General features: G+C 34.3%; 1 protein-coding gene across 9 annotated transcripts in view; it reads right to left on the reverse strand.

Moving 5' to 3' along the window:
• TRAPPC8 (trafficking protein particle complex subunit 8) overlaps window positions 1–13379 on the reverse strand; it is a 90701-nt gene that overhangs the window by 27578 nt on the left and 49744 nt on the right. For 8 of the 9 annotated variants that reach the window (XM_073790638.1, XM_019930438.3, XM_019930436.3 and 5 more), the window contains 5 exons: window positions 11265–11339; window positions 10621–10747; window positions 8312–8466; window positions 1797–2239; window positions 302–449 (listed from right to left, as the gene is read on the reverse strand). In XM_073790638.1, coding sequence (XP_073646739.1) covers window positions 302–449; window positions 1797–2239; window positions 8312–8466; window positions 10621–10747; window positions 11265–11339 — 948 coding nt within the window. The remainder of the gene's footprint in view (window positions 1–301; window positions 450–1796; window positions 2240–8311; window positions 8467–10620; window positions 10748–11264; window positions 11340–13379) is intronic. The other variant, XM_019930441.3, reaches the window with a different exon arrangement.

A 13379-nucleotide genomic window follows, 5' to 3' on the forward strand; every position in this document is an offset into this window, starting at 1 on the left:
CGCGGCATGTGGGATCCTCCCGGACCGGGGCACGAACCCATGTCCCCTGCATCGGCAGGGGGACTCTCAACCACAGCGCCACCAGGGAAGCCCAATACCACTAGATCCTTTTATTTGAAGTACTGAGGGATAAAATTACGAAGCAAATTGAGAATTAACATGTTTTTACATTCCATTCTATATGAACATCCCTAAATTCCTAGCTTATGCTGTCTTGTGAAGGAAAAAAAAATCATTACGAAAAACAAAGGATACACTTAAAATATAATTAAAGACAAAATTTAGTTTTAAACCAGCTTACGGTATTGGTATTTTCCACATCCACAAAGACTAGCATATTGCCTCCTCTGCCCTCCTCATCTTCAAGAGAATTACTTCTGCAGACAGTGGCTCGCACATTCAAAGATCGACTGGTACAAATGACTGCCGTGTGTCTTAATATTCTGTGACTAAAGAAGTAAAAATCACAAATTTAATCTAAGACTCTCTCCCAATGTTATGATTCTCTAATTCCAAATAAAGCTTTTTAAAACCTATTCACCCTCAGGACAATTTATACTCTAAAAAAACCAAGACAGATACAATAAGGTAAAATTATCTAGTTAGCCTAACATTAGTTCAATTCTTTATTCTCAGTTTGGAAGAAAACTATTAGTCTCCTTTTTTCCCTGCTCATCAAACTCAGCCACAGTATAGTACATGAAAATAATCATCATATAGTCATGTCTTGATTATACCTCTTCTGATAGTAGTTCCAAAGTTAATGACTGAATGCCTACCAAGTAAATGCCAAACTTTCACCTGGCATTTAAGGCTCTCCACAATAGAGCTTTACAATTCCACCTTTATTCCCCCTTTATACATTTTATACTGTAGCCAAACTAACTATATGCAGTTCATATTTCCCAAGTTGGAAATTTTCATTCATATATACAGTTACTTCCGGGAATACCCACTACTCTCTTGCCTATCCCCTTTGATCCAAATTCTGAAATCTTTACTTTCTTTGGAAGCTCATTTTACCACTACTACATTCTACAAAGTCTTAATGGATTGCTTTGGCCAGAGAACTCTCTATCATCTTCTTAAGGGGAATTAACATTTACCGAGGACCTAAAATGTACCTGTCCTTACAAATATTATATCTTTTGGTTCTCATAGTAAGCCTTACAAGATATTTTATTAAATTTTAAAATGTAGCACAATTATTCCCGGTTAATTTTGTAAAAATGACAATGGCATTATCATAAAATACTCTACTGCGCTACAGGCTACAGATCCTTGTATAAGCCAGCTAGGTTTGATTTCTTCAGTGATGCCCATAACACCACCTAAATCATGTGCTCTGCAAATACATACATTTTGGGAGGCAGGGGAGGGCACTAGGGAAAAGGAAAAGGAAAACAGAGTAATCTTCTTTAAAAAGGATGACTGTAGGCAAGTTGTCTTCATATACAAATGACACCCTGTTTTAATACATGATACCTGTGAATTTCATTATTATGTGATAACGTTGGCCATAGTACTTAGTTGTATCGAAGAATCATGAAGTTTATAGAAAGAAGCATGAAAAAGATTAATGTAGCTTAATTTTTTCCACTTTTGGCTGCTTAGAACTTACAATTAGATTAGGGACAACCTCAGATACAAACTTCATGCATAATTTGGAAGGGAGTAATTTCTTAGTAAACTATGACATATGTTAACAAATATCAAAATGTTTATTTGAATGGGTGCATATATATCTATATATATTAGACGCAGAGGTTAAACCTAAAAAGTTTTATAATACTCACCGTATTTTAGGCTGCTTTTTAACACTTTCATAGTAAAACAAAAAGTTAATTTCATGGACACCTTCTTCATCTGGCCCACGTAACCACATTGGTAGCTGAACTGAAGCTCCAGGTAGAAGAACAGTGTCAGGAAGGGGAACAGGAATCACCTCTGGCTGACTTCCTATGCCAATGCCAAAGTCTACAGAAGAAGCTGATGATATGAGTGCTGTACACACAGAGGTAGAATCTGTCACAACAGTCTTGTAAGCACTACAGTTCTCAGAAGCTGAGGGACTTAGTGGTGTTAGAACAGCTGTGTTACCACCAAAAGTAAAGAACTCTGGACGTTTAGAAACAACCTTCAATCCAGTAAGAGGACATTTGCTGACATTGACAAATTCTACATATGCTTTTCGGATTTCTCCACAGAGAAGCCCTGTAGGAAAATGTATAAAGAACACCTGCATTGGAGGGAAAAAATATTATTATATTGTCTGTTAAAAATTCTGAACCTCTAATTAATAACACTTTAAGATGCTGTATTTCTTTACTACAGGTTTACAAGTATTTTATTAATTCTCTTTGATATCTCCCTGGGTATGTGGTATTAAGAACTCCATTTTAAAAAAGAGGATGAGACAGAGACCAGTGTTACTCAGTAGCAGATTTCAGAGTTATGAATTAAAGGTACAGTGTCAATAACTACAGGGCCACCGGCAAAACTTTCACAACTGTGTAGATTATGGACAAGAGAAGCTATAAGTAATTTAGCATGGTCACATGAACAATTATCAGCTGAAAAACCCTTAACATTGTCAACTTAAAAAGTAGCTCAACTATCTATTTATACATCATTAAAATGAAAAGAGGCACAATAAGTCTTAAAAGGGAAAAGCATATAGATGCGTGATTCCATATGTATAATTTAAAAAGCCGGTATCTTCGAATATCCTCAGGCTTTCAGTAAGCTGTGTGGAAGCAAAACCTGATCTGACAAATGGAGGTTCTTTATAGCCTTTTCCATTTAGTGTGATATTCATGTGGTTCACTCAAGCCACATTAATGTGCTTGATTACCAGGTGCTGCCACAAACCCAACAGGGGTCACATAACGCTTTAGATAAAAACACACATGTATATGCACAATTTCTAAAAATTAAAAAAAAAAAAATTGACTTCCAACACATGCCTGGCCTCAGGATTTCAGATAAGAGATGGAAATACGGGCTAACAAAATCATCCAGTAAGTCATCTGCATTTAAAAGATCCAGAAGAATAAATGTCAGAAGTACTCTGACAGCATCTAAGAAAGGAAGAATATAAAGGTAACAGTATGAGGATTAAAGTTACAGCTGGCTGTCCCAAAGGAGTTATGAAAGTCCGGTGGAGGCTTCCCTGGTGGTGCAGTGGTTGAGAGTCCGCCTGCTGATGTAGGGGACACGGGTTCGTGCCCCAGTCCGGGAAGATCCCACATGCCGCGGAGCAGCTAGGCCCGTGAGCCATGGCTGCTGAGCCTGCGCGTCCGGAGCCTGTGCTCCGCAACGGGAGAGGCCACATCAGTGAGAGGCCCGTGTACCGCAAACAAACAAACAAACAAACAAAAAACAAAGTCCAGTGGAAGTATCTGTCTTTTAATCTTAGTTTGAATAGGACTTCATTATGGCCATATTCTTAAGGAATCAGATAAAATTTGGGGAAATCAGAAGCTTTAAAAATGGACATGAGAAAATAAGGGATTAAGGCAGAAATCCAAAACACAGATTAAGAAGATGGGAAAAAATAAACCAAGTATACCATTATACTGAAGACACTGATGATGTACTAATTAGCTAGTATCAAATAAGCTTAGTCAAATAAGCTAAAATTTGTGAGGGAATATCAATTTTGAGTTGTTATATCAAAAACAACTGCATGAGTAACAAGTGAAACAGAGTACTGTAAAGACACACTAAAACACACACAGATACCCAGATACCATCAATAAGGCTACAGCACTGGTAGAATGGGAAGGGTGATGGAATAAGACCAGTGATACACCACTTGTAGGATACTGTGTAATATACCTTCAGAATAAAGGTTTTACTAAATACACTATGTTGACTCTAAGGAGAACCAGTGTATCTAGCCTTTACTTCAAATGCACTGTTGCTGAAAGTCCTTTATTTTATTTATTTTTTGGGCGGGGGCAGCTAGATTGGGTCTTAATTTTGGCACGCAGGATCTTTTCATTGCAGCATGTGGACTCTTGGCTGCGGCGCACAGGCTCAGTAGTTGGGGTGCGCGGGTTTAGCTGCCCCATGGCATGTGGGAATCTTAGTTCCCCAACCAGGGATTGAACCCACGTCCCCTGCACTGCAAGGCAGATTCTTAACCACTGGACCACCAGGGAAGTCCCTAAAAGTCCTTTTAAACAGGTGGTGTTTTGGACAGCTTCAAATTTTAATGGAAAATAAGACCAAGAACCAGGAGTGTGACTTCTACTAATTTATCCTAAAGATATATGTGTGATATGCATATACATAATGTATAAAACTGATATGCATAAGGTTATTTATTGTGGTTTTATCTGTAACAGCAAGTGATTGGACACAAGTGACAGACAAGTCTGGTTGAATAAACTACATGTACACAACTTACTGCCTATGCAGTGAGAACCTGAAGGGGCCTGCTCTTCTTTCTGCTATTCTATGTTAAAATTTATCCTAACAAAATGTTAAAAATTAGTAAGTGAAGAAAAAGTTTTGGAATGATACCATTTTTTCTCCAACAGAACTTAAATACAAAATATTTCTAAGTAGATACAGCTCATAGTTCACTGTTTGCTTTCAGTATGCTATACACATTAGAGTTAACACATGACACTTTAACTATATTTTCTCAACGAGTTTCTCTAATTTTCACCCTCAATCTTGTTTTGATAAATATATACTGTTAGAGACTATTTCATCAGATGCCGCAGATTGATTACTTCTTTCACTACTCCCTTAAACACTTCAAACTCTACAAAATATTTCTGACATAAGATATTAGGAATGGGAATATTCTATGATTTTTACTAATATTAATGTATACTACTGTTCATCCAAGTATAATATAAGGTCTCTTAACTGACTTCCATCATACCATGTCTGTTGGATTAACCAAATTCTCTAGTATTTCAATAGAAAATACTAAGTGATGTTTATGGAACTGAACATTAGTAGCTTTTGGTTTTCTACAAAACCCACCCTCTTTTATACCTTAAAGTACAACTTTTATCTGCAGATAAAATCTAGACATATACTGTACTTAGATTACTTGACAATTTCCTTTAGCTTCTCACTCTGAAGAAACCAAAACTGGACACTTAAAATGTCAACTTATGGATGTGGAAGAATGCATGAAAGATGAAATGAAACTCATATTAGGAAACCCATACCAACACAAAGAACTCATAGAAAAGGTCTCTAACCTAAACACACACCCCCAAAATAGTAAATAAATGGATATTCGTATGTTTTCAATTAAGGTAAAATGTTTAGGGTATGGATTTATTATGGTTTTTCTGGTTATTCACTTTACAAGCTTTTTTGTTTAATCAACCAAACACCAGTTGCTGTATTATGTAGAACAAGAGGTCCTCTGCTCTAAAACACCCTCTTCAGGGAGAACTGCATCTATAACAATAAAATTTTAAAAACAAAACAAAAACACTATGGTATGCAAGAGGCAAAGTTAAGGACAGAACCAGCAATATCGAAAACAAGATGAATGTAAATTTAAAGACTGTTGAGTTAAACAGAACTTAAGTCAAACATCAACTGGTTCAACTTCCCTCATTTTATAAGTGAAGAAACTTTCCAAGATCATATAATTAGAGATGGGCTTAGACAGAAGCTGAAAAGCTAAGCTCTATCCTTAACAATGTGTGCCTGAAAATCACGGCACTTAAAAACCATTGGCACATTTAACAGTCTTAATAATTGAAGAACATTTAACTAATGTGGTATAATAAAAACCATAAGCTAGGAGAATCTATAAAAACTGAGTATTTTGGTATTCTCTACTGATTTATCTCAAAACTTAAACCAGAGAGGTCAGAATCTCCCCTTTTGCAAGTAAGCTCTAGCAAATTCTTACATATACAATCCTAAGCAAAATGTTTATTAGTTAGTAACTTCTAAACTACAATGGTATTGAATAGCCCTAAAATAACATTTGGATCCCAACTCATTTCATCTTCAGTCTCAAAACTCCTAGCTATAGCAATGCAATTGTAATAAAAATGCCAATTTTCATTATTGTATTATTGTGGGAACTTGACAAACTTGGACAAAAGTGGCACAAGTGTAAGAAAAAAATTATTATGAGCAGGCCTCGGCTTGCCAAATTAAAAAAAGATGATAAAGCAAGAGTATGGAAATGACACAAAAACAGAAGAAGAAATGTCAAGGAGAATAGGTATCATCTGCATAACATACTTTCAGGATATAAGTATATCAGGAAGATGCCATAATAAGTTGCCAATATTCAATTAATGGTAATTGGGACTAGAAACAAAGTTTGATCCCTATCCCCTGACATTCAGAGAGTATATTCCCTTGGATTTCAAAGCAAAGACACTAAACAATAAAACTATAAAAGTTTTGACTAGGGAAGTCTCTGTAAGTAAATATAAAACTTAGAAGCAACCAAGTAAAGGACTATCAGTTAAGAATGATTTAATAGAAGTTAAAAATCTTTAAGTGATGAAAGACACCAAATCAAAGTTAAAGTATGTGCAAATATTTATCAACCAGAAACTGGCACTGCCATCAGTCTTTAATGAGTCTTTTATTTGCCCTACACAACTCTTTAAATGCAACATAATTAAGCAAGTGTAAAATCTGGGCAGAATACATGCAGCTCAACAATACCTTTCCCTTAACACACACACATCACCGTTTCCATGAGCATGTTACCTACCCCACCACTACAGGATTAGTACCCATAAAATCATCCAATGAGAAAAAGGAATTGACCCAATTAAATGGTATCATATGGACTTACAGAAGAAACAAATCATACAGACCAAAAAAATGAAGATTGACTAACCTATCAGTTATCAAAGAAATGCCATTTTGATTTGCAGAAGTTAAAAAAAAAAAAAACCTGATAGTATCCATTATGGCACAGACATGAAGCAACGGGCACTCTCATTCTGAAGGAAAAGTGTCAATTCCTACAGCCTTGCTGAAGGTAATTTTATAGTATATTGCATGATTGACCCAACAATTCCATTTCTAAAAGCCTAGTCTAATCTAGAACATGAACAAAATATGTATATAATAATAATGTTTACTGCAGAACTGTCAGTAATGATGAAAAACTAGAACCACACCCATCAATACATAAATGATTAAAGTACATTATAATGTATCTGAATAAAGGAACACCTTATCTAGCTGTTAAAAAAGAATTTTACTGATTGTGAACAAAGACCAAGTTTTGTTGTTAAAGACAAAAAGCAAGTCACAGGATAAAATGTGCAGTATGATTATTAAAAATATATATAAGTGTAAAACGAAAGGTCTGAAAAGAGAAACATCTGTTTGGAATCACTGGCGCTTTCTGAAGGTGAATGACTAAGCTTCTAACTCCCCTACTAGGGAAACATGAGGATGCAGGAGGAAGGCCCTCTTTCCAGTGTTCACACTTATACTTCATGGCTGTGCCACTGGCCTGCCTTTCAGGTAAACACCTGACTCAAGGTGGGCCATAGTTCTTTCCTAGATTTGTAATGAAGTGGCACAAAGACCAGAAGTTGTAAGACTGAAGTCATATCAAAAGTAATGCTTTCTAAAGGCTTTACGAATTCCCTGGAGCTGCTGAGTCCTTATTCTTCCTTGAGACCTACTGTTCTGTGATACTTTAGTTTCCATGAGATATTCCAAAATCCTTCAAACTAAATAATATTGGTGGGGGGAGGCGGGTTATGCTACCCAGCATCAGTTTCTATCTTTTGCAACTAAAAGATGGCATGAAAGTATGACAGGGTGGGATACAAAGAAAGTGAAGGGAATATTGGTTTTATTCATATAAAAATTATCTATATTGCTTAAATTTTTTACAAGAATTAACTCCTGTTATTTTTATATCCTACCCAGAAAGAGCCATTGATTTAAATAACAACCAAAGTGTTCTTTCAGAAGGTTTTTCTCAACTTCCATTAGTATTTTGAGGATTGTATCTTACAACCTGGCTGTGACTTAATGCTAATTTGCATGATTATCTTATCTTTGTAAATTACATCTGTTCAGCATCAGCTTTTTTTTGGCTGCACCACACAGCACACGGGATCCCAGCTCCCAGACCAGGGACCGAACCCACACCCCCCACAACCCCACAGTGGAAGCGCAGAGTCTCAACCACTGGACCGCCAGGGAAGTCCCCAAGAATTTAAAAGTGCATTTCAATTTATCAATAATACCAAAGTCTAAAATTAACCTACCCAAAATATCATCCTCACCTTACAGATAAATTATTAAGTGTATGCAATTTTAAAAAGTGAAATACCTCCAACAGTGGCATTTCCTCAGTGATTATGGGATCTAGACGTCGATCAGGACCATATTTAATAGATGTTTTCTCTTCTTTTGTGTTGTTAAGTCGAGGACCTTGAATTTCTAAATCCTGTCTCCCTCGGACTGACATACTCAAGGAATGCTTTCCTGAAATAAAAAACAATCAATGCCCTAAAATAATTTGGTATGTTAACTGACATCAATTTAGCTTGAATATATGAATACTGTATGTTTCAGATTATTTCTAGAAAAATTCTAGACAATTACTAATTATCATGGTTAATCAAAGAATTAAGCACATTTTATTTCCATGCTTAACAACACCTATTGTATGCTGCTTAATTTCTCATTTTATTAGGATTTACTTACTTTACAGAAGGACTACTAAATAGGAAGTTTTTGAAACCTACATTTAACCATAATGGCTATTAACCAAAAAGATCTATCTGACAGAACAGCTACTCATATTCAGTATATATATACTAATTTGAATTATTTCTGGATTATAAATAACTACATCTTCTTAATAGAATGCACAAAGAAAATTAAAGATAGTATAGGTAGCTTTCTCAAAATTAAACTCACTTAATAATCATGTGAGATTTTCCTCAAAAGCTTCCACACATTGCATGTAGGTGTGAAAAAAGCCAGGGTGTACAACTTTATTTCCTGCAGGAATACTTAGAGTCTTTAATGTGCTGAAGATCAGTGTGATACTCCCAGACCAGACACACAATGTAGCATTTCCCATACCTCATCTGACCCAGATCCCTATTAGCATTTTACATAGTAAATAGAACTACACTAAAACTTCATAAAAATTCTGCTATAAGATGCAATTTAATAGTTAATTCAGGTTCTCCTCCCACTGTCATAAAATATTTATTAATGCATATATTCGGTACCTTAAATGAAGCAATTAGCTATAATTTATTGACAACCGTAACTTTGTGGTACTCGATTAAAATCCTAGGTAGGTACAGTGGGAAAGGAAAGAAGCTTCAAAAAGTTTTTAACACTCAGTTTACTTACTTAAAATATTCAAAAATTAGCAAGATTATTTATAAAAGAATCTTGTCTGGTGCTTTTCAACCAAGAATTACACATATAGTACTAAAATGCATAAACGCCATACTCAACTTTAGTGTCAATTACACAAATAGTACTAAAATGCATAAACACCATACTCAACTTTAGTATCAATTTTTTCCTTATAATTTTTGAATTCTTACAGATTCATTCCACTTCTGTATACTTTTTTAAAAAATGTTTTATTGAATTATCCTAGATATGCAGGCAAGTAGAAATATCCAACTGAAGGTTAAAAGCACCAACAAATTTTCCAAGTGTTCCCAAAGGATTTCCCAATATAATCAGCTTTTGTAAATGCTAAATTCAAGTCTGCCAATGACCATAATTTGTTAAAAAAAATAATAAGGGGCTTCCCTGGTGGCGCAGTGGTTGGGAGTCCGCCTGCCGATGCGGGGGACGCGGGTTCGTGCCCCGGTCCGGGAGGATCTCACGTGCCACGGAGCGGCTGGGCCCGTGGGCCATGGCCGCTGGGCCTGTGCGTCCGGAGCCTGTGCTCCGCAGCGGGAGAGGCCACAGCAGTGAGAGGCCCGCGTACCGCAAAAAAAAAAAAAAGACTTAGCTACTAAAATTAAGAGATAGAAGTGATAGATTTTATAGTAAACTCTCTCTCTAGCATCTTGTCAACTTAAACTCAAATAACAATTACAAGGTAATATAAGAAGGGTTCCCTGAAAATTAAAGGGCAAAAAAAAGGCAAACCACGTTAAACATATATATCTAGTAGTTTTACTCTTCAAAACTTTGTAAAACTTATCATCTGGGACACCAAGAATATCAGCTTAACTCTAAATCCTACTCTTTTTACAGAACAGATGACAGAATTTAAGGTGTTTCACATCCAATGATATGAAAACACTGGTCTTTAGTTTTCATATTCAAAAAATAGAATATATTAAGACAATGTTTTTTTGTACTGGCAGCAGATATCTCAACCAATGGTTAGAATATATTTAGTTAGAATTTACTAAATTTGGATCAATAACAAAAAAGAAAAATACATAGGGTAGAACCAAAGGATTATCAAAAATACGTCAGAAGGGAATAAAGTTGTTTTATTTTTGAAGCAATGGCAGAGTTAAAAACAATCCAAATTATCCATTCTTTCATTTGATTAAATGCCTTATTAAATGTACATTAAACTTATTTTTAAAATACCTCATTTTTCATTTTATTCTATGGAGATTTAATTATTAGTTTCTATAGCTTTACCTGTGTGACATCCAGGAAGAGCACCAATGCCATCTACTGTCATGGAGCCCTGAATAGTGCCAAGATTATAAACAACTCCCAGAATATGCAGCTCCCCTATGTGATGGGGAAAGAGCTTTAGCCTTGCCTGTGGAGATATTTAAGTCACTCTTATTATCTGTTTTCATAGTCTCTTAAATAGTGCAATACCTAAATTCTGTAATGTTGCAGAATTTATATTTAATATCAATATAATATCAATATAAACTCATGACCTAAACTTAACTATCAATTGATTTCTCTTACTAGAACGCATTTTCTTCAAAAGAAATTTTCTAAATTCAAAAGTTATAGGCCTGGATCCTCATCAATACTTTTAATAAAAGCCAAAATATTCTGGTCAACCAAATATCATATGAAATTACAATACTCATCCCAAAAAGAAAGCAAAAACTTTTTTCACCAGGCTTCTTAGGAAATTAACAAACTAAAGACCACTGCAAACCTACTTTCCCAATCTCCCCCCGTGCAATTCCACTTTCCTAATATTCCAAATTTTAGTTTTTAAGAAAACTGGAATATAAAACAAACTGAATAAATGGATTTTTAAAATTTGTTTTCATCTTACTTTTAAAGACTTGACAGAAAAATAATGAAACAATTACCACTTTAGATTCTTCACTATTAATTAAGAATTCTGAAACAACTTCAGTTCCAATCATTTCAGGTTCACCTTTTACCTGAAAAGTAAATTATGTAAAATATACATTCTAAGGAATAAAGTAGCAGATTATTAACATTTCTATGTATCAATATTTAAGAACAATAACAATAGTTATAGTTAGCATTTATTAGCTTTTCACCATGTGCTAAGCAATATGCAAAGTCCTTTGATTTCACACCGGCAGTAAAGTCATGCAGTAGTAGGCACTTGATTTATTTTATTTTCATTTCATTCAGTCCAATTCAACTGCAGAAGATAAGTGATCTACTCAAAGACACAGCCACCAAGAAGATAAAACCTCAAGAGATACAAGTTCAGTTGCTCATCGTAAAAAAAATGGCCAAAATGGCCATTTAATTTAATCTTGCAATAAGAGCAAATTTTTTCTTCTTTTACTCCGACCAGCCTCTTTTTCCAAATTGGCCAATTACACATGGAAAAAGTAATAACAGCTTAAGTAGGATACATAAGATTCGTGGACAATAAGGGCAGTGCGGAAGAGCAAAAAAGTCCTGTCTCTTCCAAAAGCAGGGCTAAAGTTGGCTCACACTGGGGTAAACTTAATCCTCATAAACCCTGTTTAACTTTTACCATGAAATTAGTTAATTGACACAAGAAATAAAAATTTCATTTCCCTAAATTCCAGTTCAGCATCTTAGTCCATCACCAGTAGCAGCTCATGAAGAAACCCAAAGAGTTTGAAATTTACAGAATAAAGTGCAACTTCATTATACACAATGACAATTTTCACTTAACTTTAATAAACCTCCTTTAAAACCTAACATCTTGAATGGACTAACATACATCAAAAACTAATAGATCTTTTAAAAAAACTTTTCCAAGAGTGAACAATTTATACTCTTCTAATTTGTATTCCAGGCATCCAAAAAACATTAGAAAAATTACCGAGGTTGCTAAAATTCAAGTCAGAATAGAGCCCGGGAAACCTCAATCTTTCAAAACTATTCACAATAAGTGTAAATAATCACAAAATGTCTTCAATGAATTTAAGCAGCAAGACTTAAGACTTAATAAAGCAATCTTTAAAAAAATGAAAACACTTCAAGAGAAATAGTTTAAAGTTAGTATAACAGACATCTTCTTTTAAGTTCTCCCTTCATAAATCAGCACCAAAATATTGGGATATTTCTCAATTTAAAAATAATTTTTACCACATTATTAAAGCATATAGCAAGGTAGTATAAAGAAGTATAAGTAACATAATAGATATTGGTGAATAAACAAATAAATAACTAAGTAAAAAAATGTACTTGCCCAAGTTATTTCTGTTACAATCAGCTGGGTAACAAAATTTCCTGCCTCAAAAATAACTATCTTAAATATATAAAGAAATTATACAGACATACATAAGAAAAAAGATAAATGTAAATGAAAGTTATGACAATTCACAAGAGAAGAAATACAAAAACAAGAACTTCAACTTCACTAGAAATCAATGAAATGGAAAATAAAATAGTAAGACAGCATTTTTCTTAACCTATAAAATCGAGATTTTTTTAAATAAATAAGAATACTTAATCTTGCAAAGATGAGATACCCAACCCCATATACTGCTGGTGCAAAGCTTGTTGGTATGACCTTTTGGGAAACCAAGAGTATTAAAATATTTATTCCCTAAAATATTCTAACTTCATGCCTAGGAATTTTTCCTACAGAAGTAATCAGGATAAGAAACTATGTACTCAAATTTTCACCAATGAATTATTATAATAGTAAACAAATGAAAACTTCCAAAACTACTACCAATGGAGAGAGTAGAATAGCTTACAGACCATTCGTGTTATGGAATATTATACAAAAATGAAATATTAATATATTTAATACCAAAATATGCATATAAATACAGAATTAAAAAAGCAACATACATAATGAGAATCCCACATATGAGGAAAAAACATACAAATGCAAATGATTAGAAAGGCATACAAAAGTGTTAAAGTAGTTATTTCTAAATACTGATAAGACAATGATATCTAAGAAGCAAAACAAATGAACAAACATAACAAAACAAAAAGTCATAGATACAGAGAACAAA

This window comes from Tursiops truncatus, chromosome 13 (assembly GCF_011762595.2).
Source record: "Tursiops truncatus isolate mTurTru1 chromosome 13, mTurTru1.mat.Y, whole genome shotgun sequence".
In the NCBI taxonomy this organism is placed as follows: domain Eukaryota; kingdom Metazoa; phylum Chordata; class Mammalia; order Artiodactyla; family Delphinidae; genus Tursiops; species Tursiops truncatus.